The sequence below is a fragment of the Charadrius vociferus genome, unplaced genomic scaffold (genome assembly GCF_000708025.1).
Source record: "Charadrius vociferus isolate BGI_N301 unplaced genomic scaffold, ASM70802v2 scaffold196, whole genome shotgun sequence".
NCBI lineage: Eukaryota > Metazoa > Chordata > Aves > Charadriiformes > Charadriidae > Charadrius > Charadrius vociferus.
The window spans coordinates 1,220,529-1,246,181 of NW_009648953.1; the positions used below are offsets into that span (position 1 = coordinate 1,220,529).

The 25,653-nt window shown below is 39.4% G+C and overlaps 1 protein-coding gene across 1 annotated transcript in view; it reads right to left on the reverse strand.

Annotated features, from left to right (window-relative positions):
• KIAA1549 (KIAA1549 ortholog) overlaps positions 1-25,653 on the reverse strand; it is a 76,929-nt gene that overhangs the window by 23,371 nt on the left and 27,905 nt on the right. The window contains exons 8-11 of the mRNA XM_009887406.1: positions 21,700-21,877; positions 19,331-19,515; positions 3,706-3,908; positions 193-317 (exon numbers count right to left, since the gene is read on the reverse strand). Of these exons, the coding sequence (XP_009885708.1) occupies positions 193-317; positions 3,706-3,908; positions 19,331-19,515; positions 21,700-21,877 (691 nt within the window). The remainder of the gene's footprint in view (positions 1-192; positions 318-3,705; positions 3,909-19,330; positions 19,516-21,699; positions 21,878-25,653) is intronic.

Here is a 25,653-nt window from a genome sequence, read left to right on the forward strand (position 1 = left end):
GAAAGGAATGTGTAGATCTTAGTTTCAACAGAAGAAACTAAACCAAAAAGGAAAGGAAGAAAGTTTTATGCGACATAAACCAGAAAAATTAACAGTCAAAGATGAGTTTAGAGAAGTTACAGCACTAGAGTAACTCTTCAACCTGAGTAAAGCACTGCTAGTGCACACAAGGAAAAAAAAAAAGCAACAAACCTTTCTTCACTGCTCTGCGTGGTTTGCCCTCGTTTGCAACAGTTGATGGTCTTGCAGTTTCTTCTCCTGTTTCTCTCCCGCTGGATTGTTCACTTGCTGTGGAGTCAGCATCTGATGGCGAAACTCTGCCACAAACATTAAAAAACAAACAAACCAACATGTAATGTAAGTTTGCAAAGGGGCACAGTTCTCATTCACAAAGAATCCTGTGCTAAAATATCTTGTGAAGACTGCTAATATTTTCCTGTTTGTAAGTAAATTTATAATAAATTATCATAGTTAGCTACTCATTGCCATGATGTTGCTGCGTGTGAAAACTGACTGCCAACAGGATTCACATGTGACAAGATTATTAACTAATCTTTCCTTTAAAACGCACTTCAAGAAAAGACTCTGCATTCATAAGTAGCAGTTTACTTTTCAGACAGAAAAGAATTATATTAGAAACAAGAAACCTATACAGGTAATTATTCTAATATTCAGACTTGCTAACTTGCTGTTCTCTTGCTAATACTACCAGTCCATGTGAATTTTTTCCCGACTACTTAAATGTAGGGCCATTCAGAAATGCTACTTTTATGTATTTATCCCATTCAGTCATGAGATTCTTAAAAACATTTGTTACCTACAAATTACAATCTCAATGTTCATCATTTTAGTGGGCAATTACAGAAAAATATAAAGAAATACTGTGATTTTCCACAACAAAATACTTCAACTGTAAAATTATTCAGATAGTATAAAAATAGCAAAAATATAGAGCATACACCACTGCCCAGCTGACACCAAAGTCAGTCTTTTCATACGGGATCAGCCTTTGTGATAGTGTCTCTAGTGACTATTTTGTGTTGTGAACATTCATGTTCTATTCTTGCAGGGAGTTAATCACTGAAAGTGTGCGCCTGTGTGTGCGTTAGCCTTGTTAAGTGCAAGATTTGCTTGGGCTAGATGGATATCTGAACTAGTTACTGAGGCTCTTGGCTAAATATCAACCTGCCTAGAGCACACAGACTAAGATAACCACACTAAGCCAGACAAGGTCGTTGAAAGTTAAACCTACTCCTTGCAGCAGACAATGCTCCGAATTCAACTCCCCTTTTTCTCCTCCCTGAACAATGCACTGATAATTGCACTCTGTCTTTCATTCTTTCTGCAGGACTGTAATACTAATAAGTCACATCCCAATAGTTAAAAAAAAAAAAGCAGGGACAAAAGGCAAAATGGTTCTCAACAAGCTTACAGATATGCACCATTGCATCCTTTCCTCTTTTCTAAGGTGGAGAGGGTGGGCAGAGCCATTGTCTCCATCACCTTCGTCTTGGTTCAGCACAATGTAAGGCTGGAGTTTTGTTTCCAGATCTGCCACAGACTTTCTGCTTCAACTCACTGTGCTTTGTTTTCCTTCATACTCTTTCCTCAGTCTATCTAAATTACCATTAAGTAAATTATAGGAACATAAATAGTGTTGAGTCAACATCAGTAATTCTTTACAAGTGCTGAGGAATATGCAGTTGTATCCTCTCAAGCCAAAACAAGAGGTCCAACTCTCAGCTGGAGCCTACAGATGCCATGCTTTCTGAACTTGGCTGTTTTGCTTGTTTGCTGCTTTTTACAGATAGAGAATGTGTACTCGCATCACCACTATATTTCCTGGCATGCAACATACAGTCCTGAATTGCATTGTGATGAACTGAGTTCTGTATTTCCTCACAAAACAGAAAACAGCTAAAACCAACATAACACACTATGCTATCATTTCACATTTCAACTTCTGCCTCAGGGAATAAATGTTTTAAATCTCAAGTTGACATGAGCATGTCAGCATGTTAGGGAGATGATGGTAATATCTCTATAGTTAAGCCTAAAGGGAGATTTACTCTTAAGGGAGGATGAGGGAGAGGAGTGAAATTCTCCTTTGAAAGCATTCTGAAGTGTTTGAATTTAGATGCTATTAAAAAAATAGAAGTATCTTTGTTCCAAATTTGATCAATGTTTCGTTACTGTCTTCAGGGGAAGCATTAAAATGTTGGCTTCTGAAAATTTTTCCTGCTTCATTTTCTGAATTATTCTAGATGAAATACAGTAACAGCCTCAAGTTTAAATTTCTTTCTTATGTGCATGTGAACATACAGACCTTCCCCTCCCTTTAAGTACTATCTCTGTCTTAGGCCACTGTTGAACTTTTTTTAAAAGAAACGCTTGTCCTTCTGATTTATATTAATTTGTTTTAATTTATTTAAGCTACACCAAAACGAGTTAGCTAATTTTTCTTCCATTATTTTCCAATTTTGCCCACCTTCCACTGTACCACTGGTAATCTATTACTTGCAAGGCCTATAGGGAGTTAGGAAGACAGGCTCAGGCTCAGGAAAGGTGGAAACTGAGCTGTACGAAGTCCACGTGGGGAAGATGAAGCAAGGATCTTAGGACAACTGTGGCTTTAGAAGAAGCACAGAAGATTGAGCAGAGGAGCAAGCTGTGTCACAGAGAACTGCAGCTCAGGAAGAACCACTGTTAGTTTCCTTCTAAGCTCATTCAACTTTGTTGGTTTTGTTTTGTTTGTTTTTTTTTGTTGTTTTTTTTGTTTTCTCCCACCGTGCAATAGCACATAGGTAAAAGCACAGGGGATGCAAAGCTGGAGACAAAGGACTGCAAAAATAAGAGAGGAAGAATTACTGGAAAGTGGAGCACAGAGGAGCTTTGCAGTGAGGAGTCGTTTGTCACTCATCCTAGAACTCCTTTCCTCAGGGTTTCATTTTTTTCCCCCCACCTATTACCTTCCCACTTATCCCTTTTTTTTAAATGCACAGATCCTTCTTTACTGCATAGCTCTGTTACAGCACCTATTCTACAAACACAATTCTTTCCAGCAAGACACATTCACATCATCTGATTATTGGAAAAGGTTAGGAAATTACTGCTGAAGGTTGACAGACACTTGCCCACTGGCACAGCTGTAAATTATCTCTCCTTTTCCTGACCAAAGCTGGTTTTCTATGAGAGCAAACAGATAACCACAAATAAAAAGACTTATGCATCTTCCCTGATTTTTGGGGATACTGCTTATTTCTGGAAATTCCAACTTACCATATGTGTATTCATCACTATCAATATTACTGAAACACACTGCTATTTGTCAACAGTTTTTGTTTTGTTTTTAACCACCTGTTGCCTTAGGAGTTCGAGATCACTACACAAAGAAAATGCATCAGAAAACATACACTTGGTGTTTGTGTTTCCACTAAACAAGCAATGACTTGACTCCAGCCAACCTAGCAGTGTCTTAAATAGCCCTCTTAACGGGGCATGTTGCCTTTAAGAGAAAAATGGACACTAAATTCTGACAATCTTGTAATAATGAGTAGTGAGGCGTAACTGACAGCCCACTAGAAAACACAAGTCCCAGAGTTCTGAAACAGTTTTTTTGCACTGAAATTGCCCTAAAGATACAGTAATCGACAGCCATTAATACACTGTCATCTACTACAATTTTTTTTTCCTCTGTGAACTGACCTCCCTCTGTGTCGAACAGTCTTTGAAGGCTTTGAGGAAGTCTTGGATTTGGGGCTGGGCACATCTCCATTTTCAGATGGGGTAGTATCCTTAATAGGTCCTGGTAAAGGAGCTGGCTCATGGATTATGAGGACATCATCTTTATTGTGCTGGCCCAGATGCTGCTTAGCAAAGTCAAAGCCTTTCACACTGGGGGCTTGTAGCTGTGAGAGAAGAAAAAAGACAAAAAACAGGAACCATGAGTGACAACGAGGGCAAAGGCTTTGGTTAAGAGCTGCAAACAATGGCCACTAGGAGCATGGTCAGGATATGGTACTCAGGAATGAACACAAGAGCTGCAGGGAAAAGAAAAATAAAACTCTCATGATTCTGTCATCTTATTTCAGTATGAGACACAGTTTAAAACTCCAAATCAGCAAATCTAGTTAAAAAAAAAAATTGCCTTCTGTTGCTGCTACACCTTTTTCCAGCTATTTCTTCAGATTTAATCACTGTGTGAGGACCTTTCTGTTTACTTGTGGGTGCAAGGCCATAGACACCTGTGTACCGACTGAAATGGTTACCACTGCCAGGTCAATCTTTCCATTTCTTTCAGTCAAAATGAGTGAAGTGAGTTTAAATAATTTGAATAATGTCACTGCTGATCTTCCTCGTTTTGAGCTCCCCAAATTTGCAGGAGTCCGGGAGTGGTTATATGAACATCTAGTTCATCTGATGAAAGACAAACATTCTGCAGATCCGAGTTATACGGCAGCCTGGCAATGACTTTTCAGCCAGCATGGATGCCTCCAAAAAAGAACTGAAAATCTAGCTCTTCGGAATTTCACACTGAACAGACAGAAAAATATATAAAAGACTTTGGAGTTTAAAGAAATTAGATACTTATCCTAGAGATCTTATTAAGGGATTCAATGGGCGTTTTGCTCAAGAAAGACACAGAACTGAGCCTTTCATTTTCATAACTGTATTTATAAAAAAAGCTAATCTCACCTTGTCAATTACTTGATTCAGACTTAATTTAATCAAGCCTCCAAGTTTCAAGCTCTCCTGCTGACTTTTTTTGACTTTGAAGTAATTAGAAATTCTGAAGAACTACTAAAGAAAAAGTTTTTTTCAAGTCCAGCTCAATTTGATGTTGTTTGGAAGTTGAAAGTAGAAAGAAACGTTGACAACTCCAGTTTTCAAAGTGCATGCACACATAACCACTGCACAGCACACATACAAAACCCTCTGTGTTTTCCTAGAGTTGATTTCCTGCAAAGTGAAGCGTGTGTTGGAGTCCGTCTATGGGTGCGTCAGGTTCCAGATGTTTAAATGAACCCCCTTTCATAAAGCTTGGCATGCCAACACAGCTAGCTACAAACAGACTTGTCTGATATCATGCCAAAGATAAGCTTGCCTAAGGAATATTCTGAAACAATCTCTTCAAAATATTTTCTCAGTAAGCAAACATTTTCCAAACGGTTCTTAGAAAGGATGTTGTAGTAAAGCAAACTGCCTATTTAGACCAGTAGATGGCAATAAAAGCTCTCCTGTAAAATTCAACAGCTATCTGAATAGTTGAGTTTTTCGAGTTCATTTCTCACAAAATGAGTAAGCTTATTATTTGAACAGATCTGGATGTCTTCCACTATGCTCCATTTTTCTTGTGCTTTACAACAGTCCCTTCAATTCAGCATTAAGGGTGACTCAACTATTGAATTTATGTAAATGACTGCAACCACTGATGCAAAAAGGCACTGTTCAGCTAGACCAGGTGAAGGTGTAACTGTTTCTCCATTTTTTGAGTCACAGCCACCTAGTGAACCCTGCCTCAAACCTCCCTTTCTTCAGAGGTGAAACATTGTCTTTAGGATCTTGTTTGCTTAAAACACCCCAAAACTCCATGTCTCCCCCGCCCCTTCTTCCAAAATACTTCTGAGAAGGAACTTTTCACTTCCGCTGACAGAATTACCATGCAGGCTTGCAGCACTTTGATTACTGAAACTCTTAGTTACCCCACCTCTACCTCTGATCTGTTTGACATGTCTATTCCCTTTGAAGATATTCCTGTGTGCAACACTCTCCCTTTCAACCCCTTCAGTGGTTTCCCTTCTTCTAACCTTTTCATACTCCACCTCATGCCTATACAGCCCTGCTGCTGATCCCTGATGATCGCTTCCTCCCTCTACTTCGCTACATTCCCCTCCCTTGCCTCCAGCCCCCTTTGCTCCAAAGATGATGACAGTCTTCACCATGTGCTGGGTACAACTATTTCACAAAAAAAAAAAAAAAAAAAGATTGGTGGTGCTCTACCCTTTCCCAGGCACCCTAGGCTTGACCTGCAAAGTTACTACTCCTTTTTGAATAGTGTGATGGGTGGGGTAGGCAAGGACAACTAAAGAGACAAACATTCTAGTCATATTGGAATTATTAGTATGGTTTTATTAAGACTGCTGCATGTCTGAAGCATGCATTTCAACATCCCTTAGATTTAACTCTAGCATACTAGACTTGGAAACTCTCTGGGGAGTAAAGCAACATGCAAAAATATATATTTTTAATCTTTTAACTTTGAATAGTCTTATTCCTAGCTGCAGTCTAACATAACCTTTAGTCTAAGCACAGTTACAGAAACAGGTATATTTATGTGTACATGTATGTACACCACAGCATATGTATGCACAAATGTTTATCTGCAGACATACCACACAGAAGCTGAATTAAAAGACTGTTAGTATTGCAAAGACAAGCACCCACACTATAAGAAATGGCAGTTAAGATTGTCTGAACAATCACTACTGGATCCTCTCATGCACAGGCACTGCAATAGAGTCTTGAGTTACAAAATCATAAATTCATTTCTTCCATAGGAACCCTCTTGCTCTCTCCCACCCTGCTGAATCCTTGGCACAGGCTGGGCATTCTGCTATTAGTAAAAGTTGGGTAGAATATAAGAATGTTATTTTATCTCATTTCATGCAGAAGTTGGCAAATGTAGCAAAAGGAGGGGATTTAAGAAGAGAAAGGATGTATTCTTCTATGTACATCTGCAGCTAGAGTGGCTGAGATTTTGCCAATGTATTTCATGGATGTTTGCTGGCAACAGAGGACTGCCAAGTCTCAGGTATCATCATCCCAGGCCTCAAGAAGCACTCACTCTGGGCATCACAGAACCAGGGCTCTATTTTCCTAAAGTTGCAGCTGGATAAACTCCTTATCTGGTCTTACTCTTCCCTTGCCAGGCAGAACCAGTCTCTCCACCCCACCCTCTTGCCCCTTTCTCCCTCTGCCTGCCAGCTGCCAGTTCCAGTTTACACTATCCAAGAGCCTGAGGCTCATTGCTCCTTATTTCTTTAACTGGCCTCACAACAACCTCCATGTAAAGCAACAGAGAAAAAACCCTCTCAGCTTTTAAGGTACAGCTCTATAGAGCTTATATGCACAGAACGGGTGCAATCCTATGAGAATCTCACAGGTAAACCTCTAACAAGTCTCTGTCAATCACATGGAAACATTTTCCCAAATGTTTATAACTTAGTAATAGGCAATTCCCCACAGAATCAGCAAAAGCATTTCCCTCACACAAAACAACCTCTTGGTCCTGTTTCCTTTCCTTCCCCACTCTGCACCCCTGAAGGCTGAGAATGTGCACTAGAGCTTCCCCCAAAACCATTTTTAAAATTTAGACAGTTATTCTACTTCCTTTTAACCTTGTTCTTTGAAAGAACAAGCTCTTCTCATCTTATCATCATTCTCACCATCAGGGTGGTGAAACACTGGCACAGATTGCCCAGAGAAGTGGTAGATACCCCATCTCTGGAAACATTCAAGGTCAGACTGGACAGGGCTCTGAGCAACCTGATCAAGTCGAAGATGTCCCTGCTCATTGCAGGGGGGTTGGAGTAGATGGCCTTTAAAGGTCCCTTCCAACCCAAACCATTCTATGATTCCATGATCTTAAAAAAAGATTCATTATGAAACTGATACTTGAATAGAAAACTTCGGCCTGAATGATTCAAATCTTGCAGATTTCTGTATAGTCAAATAATAACATTTCCAGATATGTTCTGCTAAAAAGGCTTAAGTTGGCACTACCAGTGCCAGTCAATATATAAGCAGTATTACAGGCTGTATGCATGTGTGCTTATGTGTTGGCCATATGAATGAAAAAACATGACAGAAAAATATGTGAATATCCATATATATAAAACATGATACCTGACTGCATATGAAAAGACGGTCCTCAACCAAAAAAATCAATAAAATGACTTACTTAAAATAATAGCCATTATTTAAGAAATAGAAATACTAATATGATTACTACTGCAGAAATAACACCAACAAAAACCCACTTCATTTTCTTAAAAAAAAAAAAAATCTACACTTCTGATACCTCACCTCTTAGACCATGGCAACATTATGAATGTAACTGAGAACTGATACTAACCAAAATCTACATTTTCAGTGAAAAGCATCTGCAGGACACTGAAACACAACTCTGTTTTCTGCAAGAGCAGATGGGTCAGATCACTGAGACTCAACAAAACGAACAAACAGTGGTGTTCTAGACTGAAGAGGTTTCCTACATTTTCTTATAAACTTCTGCATGCCACCTGCCATATTCTTCCTTTTCCTTATATCAAGTTATATATAGCGTAACAGATTGGATGACCTCTGCTCATCTTATGACAGGTAGTCAGAATACCACGTGTGGATCAGTCATCTACTACTTATAAATTAACCACCATCAAGGAAGGAATACAATCTCTTTTTAAGAGCACATTTTCACTGATACCGCTACCTGTTCAGGTGCTGAAACTGAGCCTCTCTTTATCAGCCTCCAGTGCCTTTACCTAAAACTACAGAAACCCAGTATTAGCAAAGATTTCTTGTTTTAAATGCAAAGGGTTGGAGAAGGTTTTCATTTGTTTTATCTTTATATATTTGTGAAAGGGGAAAGATAAACTACTCTGAAGCTTACCACCAAAATGAACGTGTCTAAACTAATGCATTCATAAGGCATTATATTATTATACAAATGCAGAACCGGAATAAATCGAAGGGGAAGATGATGTCAAATTGGTAAGTCGAGACAGTGCTTTAATTCTATTGTTACAAACTGAATGAAAAACAAGTATTTGAAGCTTAATTCATGGAAAAACCAAATCATGTCTGCAGACACCTACAAACAAAGTCTGTCCACCTCAGTCAAGACTTACTCCATGAAATCAGATAATAGTTTCAGTACTGTTCAAGTCATAGAAATATAACATGGTTGCCAACACATTATTTTGCTAGATGCAGAGACACACCAGCAATGTCAACAATCTGTTTTTTCAAGAAAGCAAATACTGCACACACAGGTCAGTGAATAATTTCAGCAGAAAGCAGAAGAGAAGCAATACGCTTACTCAGTATTCTTCCTGTAGTTCCTACATGCAGCGTTTGAATTTGGACATAATATGAAAAATAATGTATTAAGGCAATTTTCTGTTGATTTTATACCAGTCTTGCCTTGTTCCTTGCAGAACTAGATGCACTGAGCAGAGGCTGTTAAAATACATTTCTAAGGAAAAAATGGAGCTAAGCATGATTTAAAAAATAGTACTTTAGTGCTGGTACATAATCTATGAATGGGACAGGAATCCCTGTAAAGAAGTTCTGCTGCCTTATGACCTTACTAACATGCTAGCACATGGAATGCTACAAAAATGACAGAATAAAGAAACTTTACAGAAAAACAAAGTTTTCAAATCTCCTGGTTTAAATGCAACAAGGCAATGAGAATCAGTGTTCTTAAAATTAATGTGGGTTGAAGATGTCAGTCTGATTTAGGATGGCTTAAAGCTATTAAATGTCGCAAACTGCATTCCATAATCTGAGGTTCAGACCACCAAACCCTTCTCCATATTCCCAGGGCACCATAGCATAAGCTACTGTGAATTCACTCCATTACTCTCATGATGCGCCAGTAAGGACAATTACATGCAGCTGCTAGTGTGCTTGCTAGAGTCTTCTTAATTTTAACTCATTTTTTTCACCATACTTCTACTATCCCATGCAAGATGTCACCTACTTCATCCTCCCACAAGGATTATTCATCCGTATTGTTTACAGTGACTGTTCCATGAGATATTTAAAACACCCACCAATCTACCAATAAATAAGAACTTAGAAGTACTGAGGCACGCTCACCTTTCTCAGTCTCATTTTGCTATTCAGCTCATTCTTCTAATATCATTCCCATACCTTATGCACATAAGTATACCCTCTGTACTTTTGTTTACATTGCTCTCCTTCAACATAAACCCATTTGGGATCATAGCCAGGGACTGTAAAGTATGTTTACAAATTATACATGTGATTCAATAACAATAATGCATATCTGAGTTAATACACAAGAAACCTTTGTTGATGAAAAAAGTGTATTAGAAGATCATATAGAAGCAGAGTTCCATCTCCATAGCCTCCCTCAAGATACTGAAAAAAGACCCATTTGTATTTCTCAAGATCTTTTTGTGCCATTAACACAAGGTTCCTGATGAAATGGGATATGATGCAATCAATCATGCCATAACCACAAACTCTTTCCTGGCCTACTTTAAAAAAAAAAACACTAAGCATCATTGAGAAATGGGCAGAGGGATCCTTCACTGATGCTGGTTTAAGAGATGTTCTTAAACATCAAAACAAAAAAGGTTTCTAGTTTGATTTAAATACATTCATTTGATAACCATGTATTTATGTAAAATAAAGTGTATATGCCACGGCAGTTCACTATATTGCCTCGTAGGAGAGATGCCAGCTAAGCTGGGCTTAGGTGGGATCCCATTACAGCTGTATTACAGCCTGTACCTTCTATGCCAAGCCCCATCTCCAAAGAATCAGGATTTTGAGATCTGAGGGCCAAAAAAGGAGTTATATATACAAAATGTCACGCATTTTCTCACCTCAGACCAAGTACCTCTTCCTACAAATTACGTCTCACATTTGTCATCGCAAAAGCACTTCTGTCAACTATCACCATTACTGGGAACAGATAAAGCAGGTGAGCAACCATGTCACACTGGAGAAGAAACATGCTTATAGTTGCATGGGTTTCTACCATCAAGTCGGGGAAAAGTAGTGCACGGTATAGCCAGTGCTGCCATGGAAAACCAGAACAAGCTAGTGTACAGCCTCTGGTCCTCCTTTCCTCCTCTGAAAAATCAAAATTGTGGTTTACTGCTCACCACCATACAAAGAGTAAAGCAGGAATCCCACAAAAAAATACCACCTTAGGAATTTTGCTCCTGGAGTAGGATTACAAACAAATAAAGAAACTCCCAAACTTACAAAACTTTATAAAGCCTGAAATTCTCAGGACGCCTGTTCTGAAATATTTTCTTAAGACAGATTCTTCTTGCGGATTTTCATCATCCCTCTTCTTCTCCTTTGTGCATTTCTTCCTGCCACACTAATATTACTGTGACAGCTCAGTAAATTTCACAAAATACAAGAGGGATCATGTTGTTGAAAGCCCATAACTCTGAGTACATCTATGCCCACAGGCTGCTGGGATAACTGCTGTAACAGGCAGAATTTTGTACCTGAATCACATACAGTTTTAGCCTTCGTTCTCAGACAGAAATGCCTCAGGGTGGATACTATCTTAATCATGGTTTGGTGAGGTTCCTTTGCACACTAGTTAGTTGAAAGTGTCAAGAGTAAGTTAGAAGAAGATCACCAACTTTATAGGATAGACAGGTCACTGCTGTGTCTCAGTTCCAACAGTCTTTTTGTCCGTAAGTTATGTCAAACAATTACTCTTCCAAGGCCACATACACAACACCGACATCAACTGCAACCTCTGTGAGAGGTAGCACAACACATTAAAAAAATTATTAATCAAGGAAACTCTTTTCTCAACTTGTGAAGCAAAAGATTACATTCATAACATGTCTCTCACCATCCAGACAGGGCACATGCACACCACAGTCCAGAAACACTTCCTCTCTGCAAATGGTGAGAAAAGTGCTAACAGACTTTACTCTTTTACTACTAACAGTAGAGCACAGATCAGCAATTTTTACTTTTTTTAGTGCTGGTATTTTGTTGTGCTCAGTAACTCAAACACATGTATGTATCTAAAAAGGGCTTAACGCACACATAAAGAAAGTGCATTCATATATACTGCAGAACTAATCTGCTTGCTGAAATGAAGCTACAAGTGAGTAGCAACATTAAAACCTTAGACAACAGTGATTTCAGATTGGCCCATTTCCTTGTTCCCAAAATAGCTAAATTCTACAGTAAACTCTTTATTATCTTTTGTTAGGAAAGACAGAATTTATTTCCACAGTATTAAACTAGTCTCAGTGGCCTATTATGATTAGGATGGTATAAAGTTTATCTGTATTTTGAAAATGGATTCTATTTGCTTAACTCCTTTTCAAAAGTAGCCACTGTATAAATGTCACTCTATAAATCCATGGGTCACCCACATTTTTAATAGCATATGAAGTTCTAGTCACCCCCTCAAAAAGAATGGAAAAGAATTAGAAAATGTTCCACCGTTTTCAAAGGCTAGCAGTTGGTTCAAAAGGCAGTTCAAAAGAACGGATAAGAAAACCGGGACTACTCTGTCTGGAAAAAGAGATGATGGGAATGGGAATATGACAGAGAGTCAGGACCGGCAAGGAGCAAGCGCCCAGGAATCAGCTGTTCACTGTCCCCTCCAATACAAGGACTAGGGGGAATCACAGAAAACAAGGAGGTGGCAGGATAAAAGCAAGATGAAACAAGATGGCACGGTTATAACATATAACATGCTGTGGAAATCCCTGTCGGCAGCTCAGGTGGGTTTAGAAGGACCGGACAAGTTCATGGAAGAGAAACGTGTTGAAGGTTGCTAAATATCACCACTTCTAGAGACAGTACCTTAGCCACAAATAACTGGAGGCTGAAGAGTTACTCAAGGTGAAACATCATATGTACTTGCCCTGTTCTTCTCTTCTGTAGGCTTTTGCTTTTTGCACCTGGGCTCGCTGGCCTTTTGGTCTGACCTTAACACAGCTACTCAAATGCTTGTAAAGAGACATTTTACTTTTTATGCGTATTGGTATAAGCTGTATATTTAAGTGTGGTATTTTATTTCTACAATTTGTGAATAGTTAATCCTTTTACAGAAGAAGAATACCCACAAAAGAGCTCTTGCAGAGGAATTGCCATCAGAAAAATGTACTGTTGAGAAGTAATTAAGATGTTGAAGACTGCGTTTCCTTGTTAGAATCGAGCTATTGACTCTGAAGCAGCAGAATCTATATACCAATTCCAAAAAGACAACATTTTGGATAGCTAGTTAGGGTTGCTATTAGAAATGAATGATATTTGTTATGCAAACAGTAGGCACAGACATTAATCTCTTGCAGAAACTCATGTCAGTTTTCAAGTAGTTTTTATAAGATTGGTGTCAGCTGCCTTTCTTCACATGAGTCTCTTTTGACTGGAATTATTCTGCAGTGCAGAGCTGTTGCCTCAACGTTATACAGATGAACAAAAGCATTACAGGATGTCAAAACATCACAAGAATTCTCTGTATCAGGAGCAGAAGCCTAGTATTTAGCCTCCAGCAGCGCTGGCCTCTTTGATCCCGGGAACATCCAAGAGGTAGTCTACTGAATACACAATAATAATCAAAATTTTCAATTCAGAGGTGTAAAGTTACACCTGATACATGAGATTCAAATATCAGTATCAGATGTCCCTGCTTGGGGGGCGGGGGGAATAAAAATCCACACAAGCCCCTCTCAGACATCTTGCAGAATGCATGACTCGTTACCTGTAACTGTGAGTGACACATGGAGGTCTGGCTGGCTGTCAGAAGCAGCCCAGATTAGAGCAGACATGCAAGGGCTGGTAACAGTCCCCAGGTGATTACGCATTAGCTGAGGTTTGCTGGCACACGATGCAAACTGGCAGCCCTCCAGCTCTGACATTATCTGTGCTACCGCTCAAGGAGAAGGTAAGGTACTGTATGCTTTGTCCTAGGCTTCGTGGGGACTGAGCCACCCCACCTCTCCCACACGTGAACACACAGGAGGGGCACTAAGCTGGAGAGATGAGTTCAGCCTTTAAGAACCACAGTGGCATGCAGAGGGCCCCAGAAACGAGCAACTCCTGGATGGAGAAGTAGGCTTTTCCCCCCATAGGGTTTTAGGATGTGGCCTTGGAAAAACTAGGAGCTGAGCAAGCAACTCAGTCCAAGTTAGCACTGCAAAGGTAAAGACTTCAGCATGCCCAGCATTTATAGGAGAACACACAAGACCTTCTAAATAAACCATCAATGAGCTTTTCCACAGGTGTGAGATTCTTGTCATTAAGGCAGGGAGCCTTTCCATGAATAACTCCCCAGAGCTGAAACAACCTCTGAGAAGTCCTAGCAAAGGATTTGACTTTTTTTTTCCTCCAAATGCTTGTATACAGCAAGGAAAGCGAAAACCCTACTGAACCAGGTTCCGTTTTAATTTTTGGATGTCCCTAGAGAAAGAAATAATATTGCCATCTCTGTTTGCATTACAGATAATATGTAGAATGTTTTGGGGGGGGGGTTCTCTATGGGGAAGAGAAAAGGGGTCGACGTTGTTTTCACACAAAAATGTCAGTAGTCCATTAGAGAGCAGAATGATGGTTTCGGCATTAGAGACATTTATCCATTTTTTCAATGAATAAGAAATATAACCCATGGCAAAAATTCAATTGCCCACAGGAGCCACAGCTTCTTTCCCAAAGGCTCAGGTTAGGACAATGTTGTGGTGGGTATAAATATATATATATAAAAAAATATATCCTGGGCTGCATCAAAAGCACTGTGGCCAGCAGGTCAAAGGAGGTGATTCTGCCCTTCTAATCCACTCTCATGAGACCCCACCTGGAGTACTGCATCCAGCTCTGCAGTCCCCAACAGCCTGGAGAAGAGAAGGCTCCGGGGAGATCTTATTGCAGCCTTCCAATACCTAAAGGGGGCCTACAGGAGAGCTGGGGAAGGACTTTTTACTAGGGCATGTAGTGATAGGATGAGGGGGAATGGCTATAAACTGGAAGAGGGCAGGTTTAGATTAAACATTAGGAAGAAGTTTTTCACTTTGAGGGTTGTAAGGCACTGGAACAGGTTGCCCAGAGAGGTTGTTGAGGCCCCATCCGTGGAGGTGTTCAAGGCCAGGCTGGACGTGGCCTTGGGCAACCTGGTCTAGTCGGAGGTGTCTCTGCCCATGGCAGGGAGGTTGGAACTTGATGACCTTCAAGGTCCTTTCCAACCTAAACCATTCTGTGATAAGCAATGGCAAGAGAGAGAAACCTGTAATTTAAAAGTGCCACTTCTGCATCTTTTTACTTCCAAAGGCAAAGACATCTTTATCCACCAGATCACATCAAGGTGAATTTCCAGTAGGATGCTATGGCTTACAGAACAAGTCATGAATACTTGATGTGCCCTTTAAATATCTTAGTACGATCTCTTGAAAAGAATTATCCTTGCACAGATCAATGAATCTTGCATAGAAATGCACTGCTCTGACCTGCTTCCTTAGCTCCCACTTTAAAAAGGGTCCAAAAAACTTTGATCTAAGCACGTTTTCCCATCTAACCTCCAAAAAAGAAAACGGTTACCTAATATTTTTCAGGTATTATTAATCCTGCTTTGAGGCAGAGGGATGGATTAGCTAATCAGAGTCCCTTGAGGGTTGGACTAGATGATCTCCAGAGGTCCCTTCCAACCCTGACCATTCTGTGATTCAAGGTCCTTTTTTTTTTTTTTGGTTACTTTATCTTTGAACCTGGTTTTGCCAGCATCAGTTCCCACAAAGTTTTCTTTCCTATGTATTTATGTTTGTATTCATTGAAGTAGCAGACTTCTGAGACTATCCAGAAGCGAAACAACCCTTAGTATTGTTTGAGTTCAGGCTATCTATACATCTTTTACAGAAGATAACATAAGCCTTTTTAAGAAGGACCCTTACACCATCCTGTCTGCAAGACACTGATCCTGTGATGAAACTCGAAGGCCAGATAGACAGAACAGAAACTGGCAGAGTGGCATGGTACACCCAATTTGGAGAACAGGTCTTTGCTGAATACAGCCTACCCTGCCCATGTCATCACCTTAGAAGAAACACTCTCTTTGCTATTCTTTGCTTTTATCTATATTATCTTTGAGAGTGACCTGGCCTTGAGGGGGGGAACAAGCAGCAAATCTGGACACAAGCCCAGCTTCAGGGCTGCTATGGCACATAAATACAGAAGCAATCTTGGGTACTTCTACAGATTTGTCACCGCAGGATCTCAGTATTTTTCAACACAGCTACGCCTGCTGAAATAGGCTATTATTGACAGTCACGAGAGAGGGACTGTGGCCCAAATATGCTAAAGGGGTATCCACAGAGCAGATAAGGGATCAAAGCAGAATTGTGGCATAACACAACCACTGAATTGTGGCGTAACACAACTCTGGCGATCTTTACCCTACTGAGCTGTACCCGGGCAACCATACCCCCAGTGCACGCCTGAAAGGCATGTAGGGTTTTATTACCAACAGATAATAGTACTGGTTTGCTTCATCAGAAGATAGACTGTGAGGGTATGCAGCTTATGACTTACTTTTAATGGTGGTCATAGGAACATAGAAATCATGCCTACTCTGTAAAAGTAAACCTTTAAATATAGAGGATTAAAATATAAAAAAATTATTTTGTTAGAGTGCATATAAAAATATTTCAGGAAAAAGCATGCATTTTAAACCAGAATTAAGTGGTTAAGTGAAAGGAAGGAAGAAAAGATGGTACTAGGATGACACACGGGGCTATAGAATCCAGGAAAATTTGTAGTGTCCTTAAAGCATCTCTCTGAAGAGAAGAATGCAAATTTGTAAAAGACTCTAAACTGAGAATAAAAAGCTCCTGCAAAACTTAGTCTTAGTTACGTAATCTGCATTACCGTACATTTACAGAAGTTCTCTCTCTTGACATTTCAAGGAACTAGCCTTTTAATGGCAAAGTCTTTCCCCAGCAGCATGAAGCAAACTGACTTTCCCTTCACCCCACTCCCAATCTTGTTCTGAGCTTTTAAGTCACAGGTGACACAATTTGCTATCAGCTGCTACTGTGGATTCTAACAGATTAATATGCTGCCCACTGATCTGTTATGTTAAAACAGCTAATTACACACACTGAAAAAAAGGACTGGTGATACCTCTGGAGATCCACCAGTGCAGTATGCTATGCTATTTCATCTGAACAAGAACAGTGTGTCTCAGTTTCTTATCTTCCAACCAACACACGTTTTCAAGTGCAAAACATATTGTAGACTTATTACATGGTTGAAAAGAATTGTCTTCTATTTCCAGGATGGATACGCTATGCATATGTTAATGAAATACTTTCATATTTATACATTCCATTTCTATATTTACATTAAAAGAATATTTTTTAAAGATTAATGAAAGTGAGAAGAGCCAGCACTGCAAATGCATCTTTATGGGTTTTACCAATGAAATATTGATTTCAAGAGAAAACCCAGATCTTTAACCTAAATATCCTTTGATTTACCGATGCACTGCAAACCTTCACTTTCCTTTGGTACCAATGTCAAGCTCTGTAAAGACAGAATGGAAATGTGGGCAGGGTGAAGAAGGGGGAGCCTGAGTCCATTTTTAAGTTGAGTTTATTTACAGACACAAATCCCTGACCACAAGATTTCACTTCCTTGACCGTTTCTTTGCAGTTACTGTAATAAAAAGCATAAACCCCCACAATTTTAAAGGGCTGGATCAGACCAAATGTCCCTATTAATTTGTACGCTATTGTGACTGTCTGGGGGTCTCCAGTGTTTGTTAAATAAGCCCTATTCTGACCTGGAGTTCCAATCCACCTTTTGAAGACATGAAGAAATCCCAAAGACAGTCTGCTACTAAGGAAGCCGGAGTACTACTTTTGTTCTGGATCTTGGGCAAAGGAGGAAAATGGTTTTCAAAGTAGATTCTGCCAGTTGTTTGATGTGGTAAGTGATAAAAATTTAAGACTCTTTTTACTGCCTTACCTCATTTAGTATTAAAGTATGAGCCATCCACTGGCACAAGGATTGGACTAGATGTCCTTACTGGTTCTTTCTAGTTTGCTTACAGTGACTTCCCTAAACAAGGCAAAGTGACAGGCTCCCTAGGCGAACTGAAATGAGACTTGCATACAAACAAGTTCAAGGCCTCTGACTCATGAATGATTAAGATGAAGAATACTCTGGAAGCAGTGGAGAAAAACAACTGAGCCATTTTCCCAAAAGAAGGTAAAACTATGAAAGATGTTTCGGGCCTTACAGCCAACCCAACCCAACTGCTCTCTTACAAAAAGCTTGTGACAGCAGACAGGTATTGAAAAAGTATGTAATGAAATAGCATACCAAGGGTAATGATCCCCTTTTGCCTTTTTCATATGACCCTTCTCAAATTAGCTGAAACTACTGTGGGGAACTTCTTCGATCAAAATCTGCGTTACATATTACCGCAGCACAGGTGAAACAAGGTACCAGGGGGTGAAGTTCATCTCCTTGTTGCTGACCTTGATTCTGACACTCAATCTGCAGTGGCAAGACAAGTGGCAGTTACTATTGATTTGTTCTGACTGCTTTGGAAGTGAAACTGCTTTCTGCTTCTCTCATCTTTCACATCATTAATTATCTTGAAAGAGAGCATGGTGTACAGACAAGACTTGTTACGGAGAAAACTGTATGACTGAACATGAGGTGACAGCACAAGAACATGACTACAGTACCACAGGATTAGCAGAGACGGATTATTTTGCCTTTAATAATGCCTCTGAACGTATAGTCAGTAATAAGCATCTCTGACACACAGACTGGTTCTCTTCAGTTGTAAAAAGGAACAGTAGGACTTGTAACCCTTTACTCACTTTTCCACTCTTTACTGAATACATCCTTTGGGAAAATCCTAGATCACATGTTTTTTCATTTACAGTCTTGGGCAGGAAAAAGACAAGACTACTGAATTTCTCACCATCCTAACCTGGTCCTCCAACACTCCATCCAACACGCTCACCCATGCAGTCTCATACAGATCTACGAATTAAAGTTCTAGTCCTGCAACAGGCTCCCACAACGGTGACACAAGAGCACTGGCGGAACACAGACCAGCAAGGACAGGCTCTAACAAATTCTAGTTCCAGCATGAAGTACAATGGATGGTGCAGTTTAGCTGTCAAATTAGTTTCACAGAAGCTCTCCAAAGAAAAATTCAGCCCTCTGCAGAAAACAAGGTCAGTGATTCAACACTCAGTACATTTCCCCTTATTCAGTCCTAACTGAAAGCCTTGAAATGAAGTGATAAAGAAAGGCTCCTTTCAGCCTCAGTGCCCAGGTTTCAGCAGGATGTATCTATCTAATGCAGTATCATATACTCAGAAGAACAAATAAAACACTATGGGATTCTTGAGTTCAACTATCATTTGACTTTTTTTTCCTTTTTCTTTTTTTTTTGAACTGGAAGGCTCTGCAACTGTGTTTCCACATGCTATTTAAGGATGCTAGGTGTTCCCCAGACTCTCACATTCATTTATGCTCAGAATACTCAAGCTCCTCTCAGCCCAGCTTCCCCTTTTACCTTCTGTCGCTGCTGAATGTTGCTTATTGTGTCTGGCTGAAACTCCAGTTTGTCTGTTCGACAAAGCTTCCAGTATAAAATAATAACGATCAGGAGCACCACAGCAACTGGGACTGCCACACCAACAATAATCCATAGGTTGCTATTCTGTGACTCTGAGGTGGACTCCTTCAGCTTCTCCACAGCTGCAAAGTTAAAAGGAAGACAGCAATTTTATGTGGTTATATATTTTTAACTGAGGACACTTCAAGGTTATGTATTTTTATGTTCTTGTAAATGCTAGTTAAGGAATTTATCAGAAACCAGCCACACATCACAGGAAATGTCATACCACTTATAAGTTAACATATGTCATGCTCAGGAAGCATGGGACAGGTGATCGATTGTCCTGGCCTACCTCCTGCCACACCATTTTGTAACCCAAAACTGAGCTGACATAGTGAAATGGGTCCCGAAAAATGACTCACCACTAACAAAGGTGAGAAGAACTTTCCAGTACTATTGCCTGTTTCCTGCTTTAAGCAGTATTATCAGCTGCTTCTTCTCTTTAGTTATACATTATATATTTTGTTACCTTCTCCATCAATAATCACAGTCAATTTGAAACGAGTAAGACTCTCCTCCCCAAGGTGTATAGTTCCACATTTGTTATTACTTTTTTTCCTTTCTCTGTTTCATTGTCAGTATGCGAGATCCTTTAGCCCCAAACAGCAGACAAAACTACTGGAAAATGTAATCAAACCAGTCATGCTTGTAAAAAGTGAACTGGACAAACTGACAAAACTTTCATTTGCTCTATTTTGCACAGTGGTTATATGTGGGACGAAAAACCACAGCAGTAATACATTTTTACTCAAACTGGTGCACTTCCTTAAAATGATGTTTTCAAGTTAAAAAGAACGTTTCTATGTGATCTTATATTTACGTATCATTTTATTAATGGCCATCCTAATCATTAATCTAGAGATTAAAAGAAACATACTATAATTATTGTATTTTATACATCTGACAGTTTATGTATCACATTAAATTTTCTGTTTTAAAATAACCTTTTTTTGACTAGCTTCTGCCAATAAGAAACATTTTTAAAATTTCTATGCCTCTTAAAAGAACTTTCTAATGATGTGCCAAAGACAACAAGTTTCAACATACAGAGTAAGCTATAAACACTTTATGAAGTTTGTTCAACACTTACCATTTTTGTAAAGGGAATTTATTCTTGCAACTTTTTGCATTTCTGTCTAACCAATATAATAGTCCATTAATAGATATTAAGCAAATGTATATGAGCTACTGACCTATCTTTAAACCACTGTTCTAATGAGGGACAAAATTTAGAAATGCATCCAGATGGTCCAATTATTACTGTTTTCTTTCTTTTCTTTCTGCAGAGAATTTTAAAAATCAGACACATGCTTGTTCTATTGGCAAACATACCCTGTGGTACAATGTAACGCATGCCTCCTTATTGCACAGAAAACAGAAAAGGTAATTAAGCATTCATATCAATGAAGTATTTTGTAGATCATATACATGTCTTGTACTGTTATAAAATATTTTCGAGTTTCTTTCCTAATCATAACATGGAATTTTGAGTCAGTCTTCCGTCTCACTCCTTACTGCAAATTATTTATATACCAAGCTTCCTGAATAAAGTAATAATATGACTTTATATGACCTGTCATATTTATTCTGACGTGCATCCAGTAAAAGATCACATTACTTTATTATCTTTATTAAAAGATCACATTACTTGTATATTAGTGATGGACAAACAAATAAAAATAAGGTCAATCATATTCAATGAAGGAAATAAACTGTTTCTTTTCAGTTACACCCTCCAAAATGCCCCAACTAGCATTAACCTACATCTTTCACTCATAGAAAACATAACTCAGACAAACAAAGAAATAGTGACTTCTGTTAAACTTCACTGTCATCACTCAGCTAAAGGAAACACCGATTTCACACTGACACTCTCCCATCCCACAATTGTGGGTTTTGTGCAAGCTCCTGGGCAAGATAAGCTGTAAAGAATATTGGACTAGCAGAAAGAGATGAAAATGACAAGAAGGTATCTAGTTAGCACAGTATTTTTCTAGCACAAGCACTAAAGCGAATGCAGTGAGGGTTGCATTTAAGGACCCTGTTGCAATCCCAAGCTCAGCAGAGTCTTCAAGAAGCAAAGCAACACCACACAGCTGACTTCAAGACTGCTAAAATTTATTTCCTGAGGAGTGTCAAAATTGCAGCACTCCAAGAACAAAACACTGCTACAGTGGGCACTGTGCAGTGCCGTAATCTCCAAAGCTAATGTCACCCTTCCTGTTTCTCTTTGCTGGCACCAGTGTGGATCTGATAGGGCTTACGCTGTGCAACAGTGCCTTCAATGCGGTATCCAAGGATGATTGCAGCCCGCTGGATGTCAACTCTGTTCATCAGGTCTGAACACTTCAGAGCACTGAGTCTCTCTCCATCTTGGTCCTCCACAAAATAGATCAGCTCCACAGGGTTATCAATGCCAACTAACCGTGACACGTTCACAATCTGGAAAGAAATTGGAAATCTTTTACATTTTAAATTGTATTTATTTGGGGCTCCCATACATTTGGTTTTTCTGTTCTTACCCCCTCTCCCCCCTTCCCTTCACAGAGCCTGGACCTTAGGGACACTTATCTAAAAAGAAACATTTGGAACAGCTTTGCCAAGCTGGCATCAGTATCTGCCTTAATTGTCACTGTGCGCAACCTCTAGTGCATAAAAAAAGATTCCACCGTGTATTATGATGTAGAAATACAACTGCTGTTAAAGAAAATCCCTCTGTGACACCAAGGAATATGATATCATACTAACTATGTAACTGCTGTGAACTGGTACAGTTTGGAAATTGTCAATATCCAGAAGTCTGATGTGAAGATGTGCCACGTGCAGTGCTCCACAATACCGTATGCAGCAAAGACAACATACACATAGGCAAGTTCTTCTCAGATGAGAAAACTAAAGTCAACATTGGATAAGTACAGATACATACAGCTAATATTCAGTAACGGTAATTTGCTTCCAAACTAAAATTCAGGATATTTTCACCTAATACTTATGCAAAAGATTCTGAGTGGAAGTCTTCTAGCGGAAGACAACATTGCTGGAATAATATATTGGTGTCTAATTATACAAGCACTTCTCAAGTGCTCCAGGACCCTGGGAAATCTACAGAAATATCTATTTTGTAACTGAAAGGAAATTTTCCAGGGAAGCGATCCCTTGTATTACACATTTTTATGGGACATTAGTGTGACTGCACTGTTCCTTCTCTGAATACCTACTTTGACTTTGCTTTGTTACTCAGAGTACACACTTCTTTGTTCCAGTTTTCCCAAACCTTAAGCAGTTTCACAGGCAAATACTCGGTTAGCTTCAAATAGAACTGTTTGCTCTTCCTCAGCAAAAGCACCTGCACGGTCACCTTCAACTTCCAAACAGCTCCCCCTGGCATCCACCCTTCTTCAAGAAGGAATGTATTTGATGCTGTGGGAAGCAATTGTTCCTACGTATTTCTAAAGACATCAATAATCAAAAGAATGCATGCTATGAGGAAGCCCTGTAGATACTCTCTAACCACCAAACATTTACATTGCATATGAGAATCACATAACAATTCTGAATGCCTGTAAAATTAAATCTTATAAATAACAACTCTCCTCTGTTTAACCGCTTACACGTAATGGTGAGCTCAACCTAGAATTAGGCAAAACAAATAGCAGGAGGTATTCCATCATGTAAAACAGTTTGAAGAGCTCTGGAAGGAATTGCCACAAATAGAGCAATATGTTTACTTTCCTTCAGAATTATCCTTTACTGAAGGAGGTACGTATTTAATAACTTAGAATCTCAAACACTGCCCATAGGCTAGAGTAAAGCAAACACACAAATATTTGCATGACTGAGGCTTACAAAAGAAAAGCTTCATATTTTTTCTTTCCTGGTTTCCAACAAAGCAATCATGTTGAAAGAAAGCAGGGCAATGTTCTAGCTCAACAGGGATGATGTTCTGCTCTTTGGGGACATCAACTCAACATGTCCTAAAAAAGCATTTCCCCGGAGCGGTAACAGCAAGGTATATAATAAAAAAAAAAAAGGAAAAAAGAAAAAAAAAAAAAGAGAAATCACAATTGTCATGAAAATCTTCTAGGCCAAATCAACTGAAAGGAAAGCAATGTTCAACATCAGTCACATTTGATATCAGAAAAAGAACACCTACAAATAGAGCAGAAAAATGTGCAAATTTCTGAAACACAGCAAGACATGCTAACAGGACTCATTAACCAATACAGCTTCTCATCCTGAATGCTATTCACTCTTCCTCCAGCTAAGGGGCAACCAACCCCTGACTGAACGTAACAAAACCGTATCAGTAAGTAAGGTTTCAACACACGTATTCAGCAGCTGTAAGGCTGAATCTGGTTTCACGGAACCCAGATATATCATTAGTTAACAAATGTCCACAGCTTTGTATTTCTGCTTCACCTGGGCTGCCTTCACCATAGCCTGGCCATAGCGCACAGAGCAGCAGGGTGTGTGGACTGGTATCTGCTTTCAGCACAGACGAACCCTTCCTAAGTAGCACTTCACTTGCACGGAGAGCAAGGGAGTTGAAAGGCCACACGGGACTGAAAGTCAATGGGTCCTTCATTTAGTTTTATGAAACCTCTCTGTGTGCAGCAAAGCTACAGAATCAGAGAAATTTAGAAGATTCTTAAATTGAATCATCATACATGTTATGGAGTATCCAAGAAGTACTGTAATTGTATGTATGTTATACACACAGGGTAACAGTCAGAAGCTGGCTGAATGGGTTAAAAAAGCAACTTCTCCACAGTGGCCTTTAGAAAGGGCGGAGGGGAACGAGGACAGATTCCAGTGCAAGTTGCCACAACTGAAACAACACAATCTTTAACACAGAATTAAAAACAACAGTGTATGGCTCCCTATGCTGAGGAACAGGGATGGGTGAGAACAGTCAGAGGAGACAGCAAGAAGTAGCTGGAGCTATTTTGGCACAACACAGAGAACATGGGAATGAGCATGAAGAAATTCAGTGGAGGGTGGAGGTGCAGGTTTGGTGTTGATGAACTAAGCTCACAATTTTAAGATATGTTTTATCTGGAATAGTTCACTCTGAATACACAGTATTTTATGAGTGCTCACATCATACTGAGGGAAGCTGCAGACAAAATTTCAAATCCAAGGGGCGATGGTTACAGATTTCTATTCTGGGAAAGACGATGGCTGAGCAGGGTATTCTTGAGGTGACTATGAGACAGCTAGACTTGTACATAAACACAGCAACTGTGACAATATTGGTACTTCAGTTTTCACCTCTGTCACACTGATTCACTAAGAAACTTTTTTTAATCTAACCTCTGAGTTTACTGCAATACAGAAAACAGCACACTGGATCTGTTTATAAAATTGAGGTACACAGTCACTGTGCCCATTTTTTACACAGTTTCTGTATAATAACTTTTGTGCTATTTTGCTCCAAATTATACTCTGTGCAGCTTCAGACTGGGTTTGTCTAATATTTTACAGAGGTGTCTCTATCCTTGATAGTGCTAAAAATGAAAGGAGAGGCAGAAATTATATCTTCCAGGCATCCAGCAATGCAGCCCATGTGTAAGGACGCATTTAAGCATTTTATAGTTATACTGTGGCAATGAGGGATGACATAGGGAGGGAGGAGATACAAGAATTTCAATACATAAGAGGCAGAAAATGAAAAAAAAAAAAAGAAAAGACTAATTAAACTTCTGTGTACATAAATGATACCATCTTTGTTGATACTAGATGTGCATTTAACCTCTGCAGAGTAAAGGCTTAACTGTGTTCAGGTGTCAGTAAATTTAATTTAAAAAGTGTTTTCAAGAGAATACCATAGGTCAGCGAACACAGTTGCCTTGGTAACCAAATCTAGTTCCTAATTCAAAGCGGGGAACTCCAGGTGGTGGGCAAGCTTGCAAGACGTTTGCAGAGCGTCAGTCCACCAGTGGGATGTCCCAGCCAGCAACCTCGGGTGAGGAGTAAGGAATCCCTGGGTGAAATGGTTCAGGGTTTTGAAGGCATGAACGTTACTTAGAAACAAGCAAACTCGCACGTACACAATCTCTAAAATGCATGTATGAGGATTATTTTCCCTTTTTCACTATGTTCATCTCCTAGGACAAAAAAAAAAAAAAGTAATCCAAAAAGGTTCTGCTTTATGCCTTATTAAAAGTAGGATTTCAGTGTCCAGGCAATTAAATCAAGCTGTACTGTGGTCTGAACGG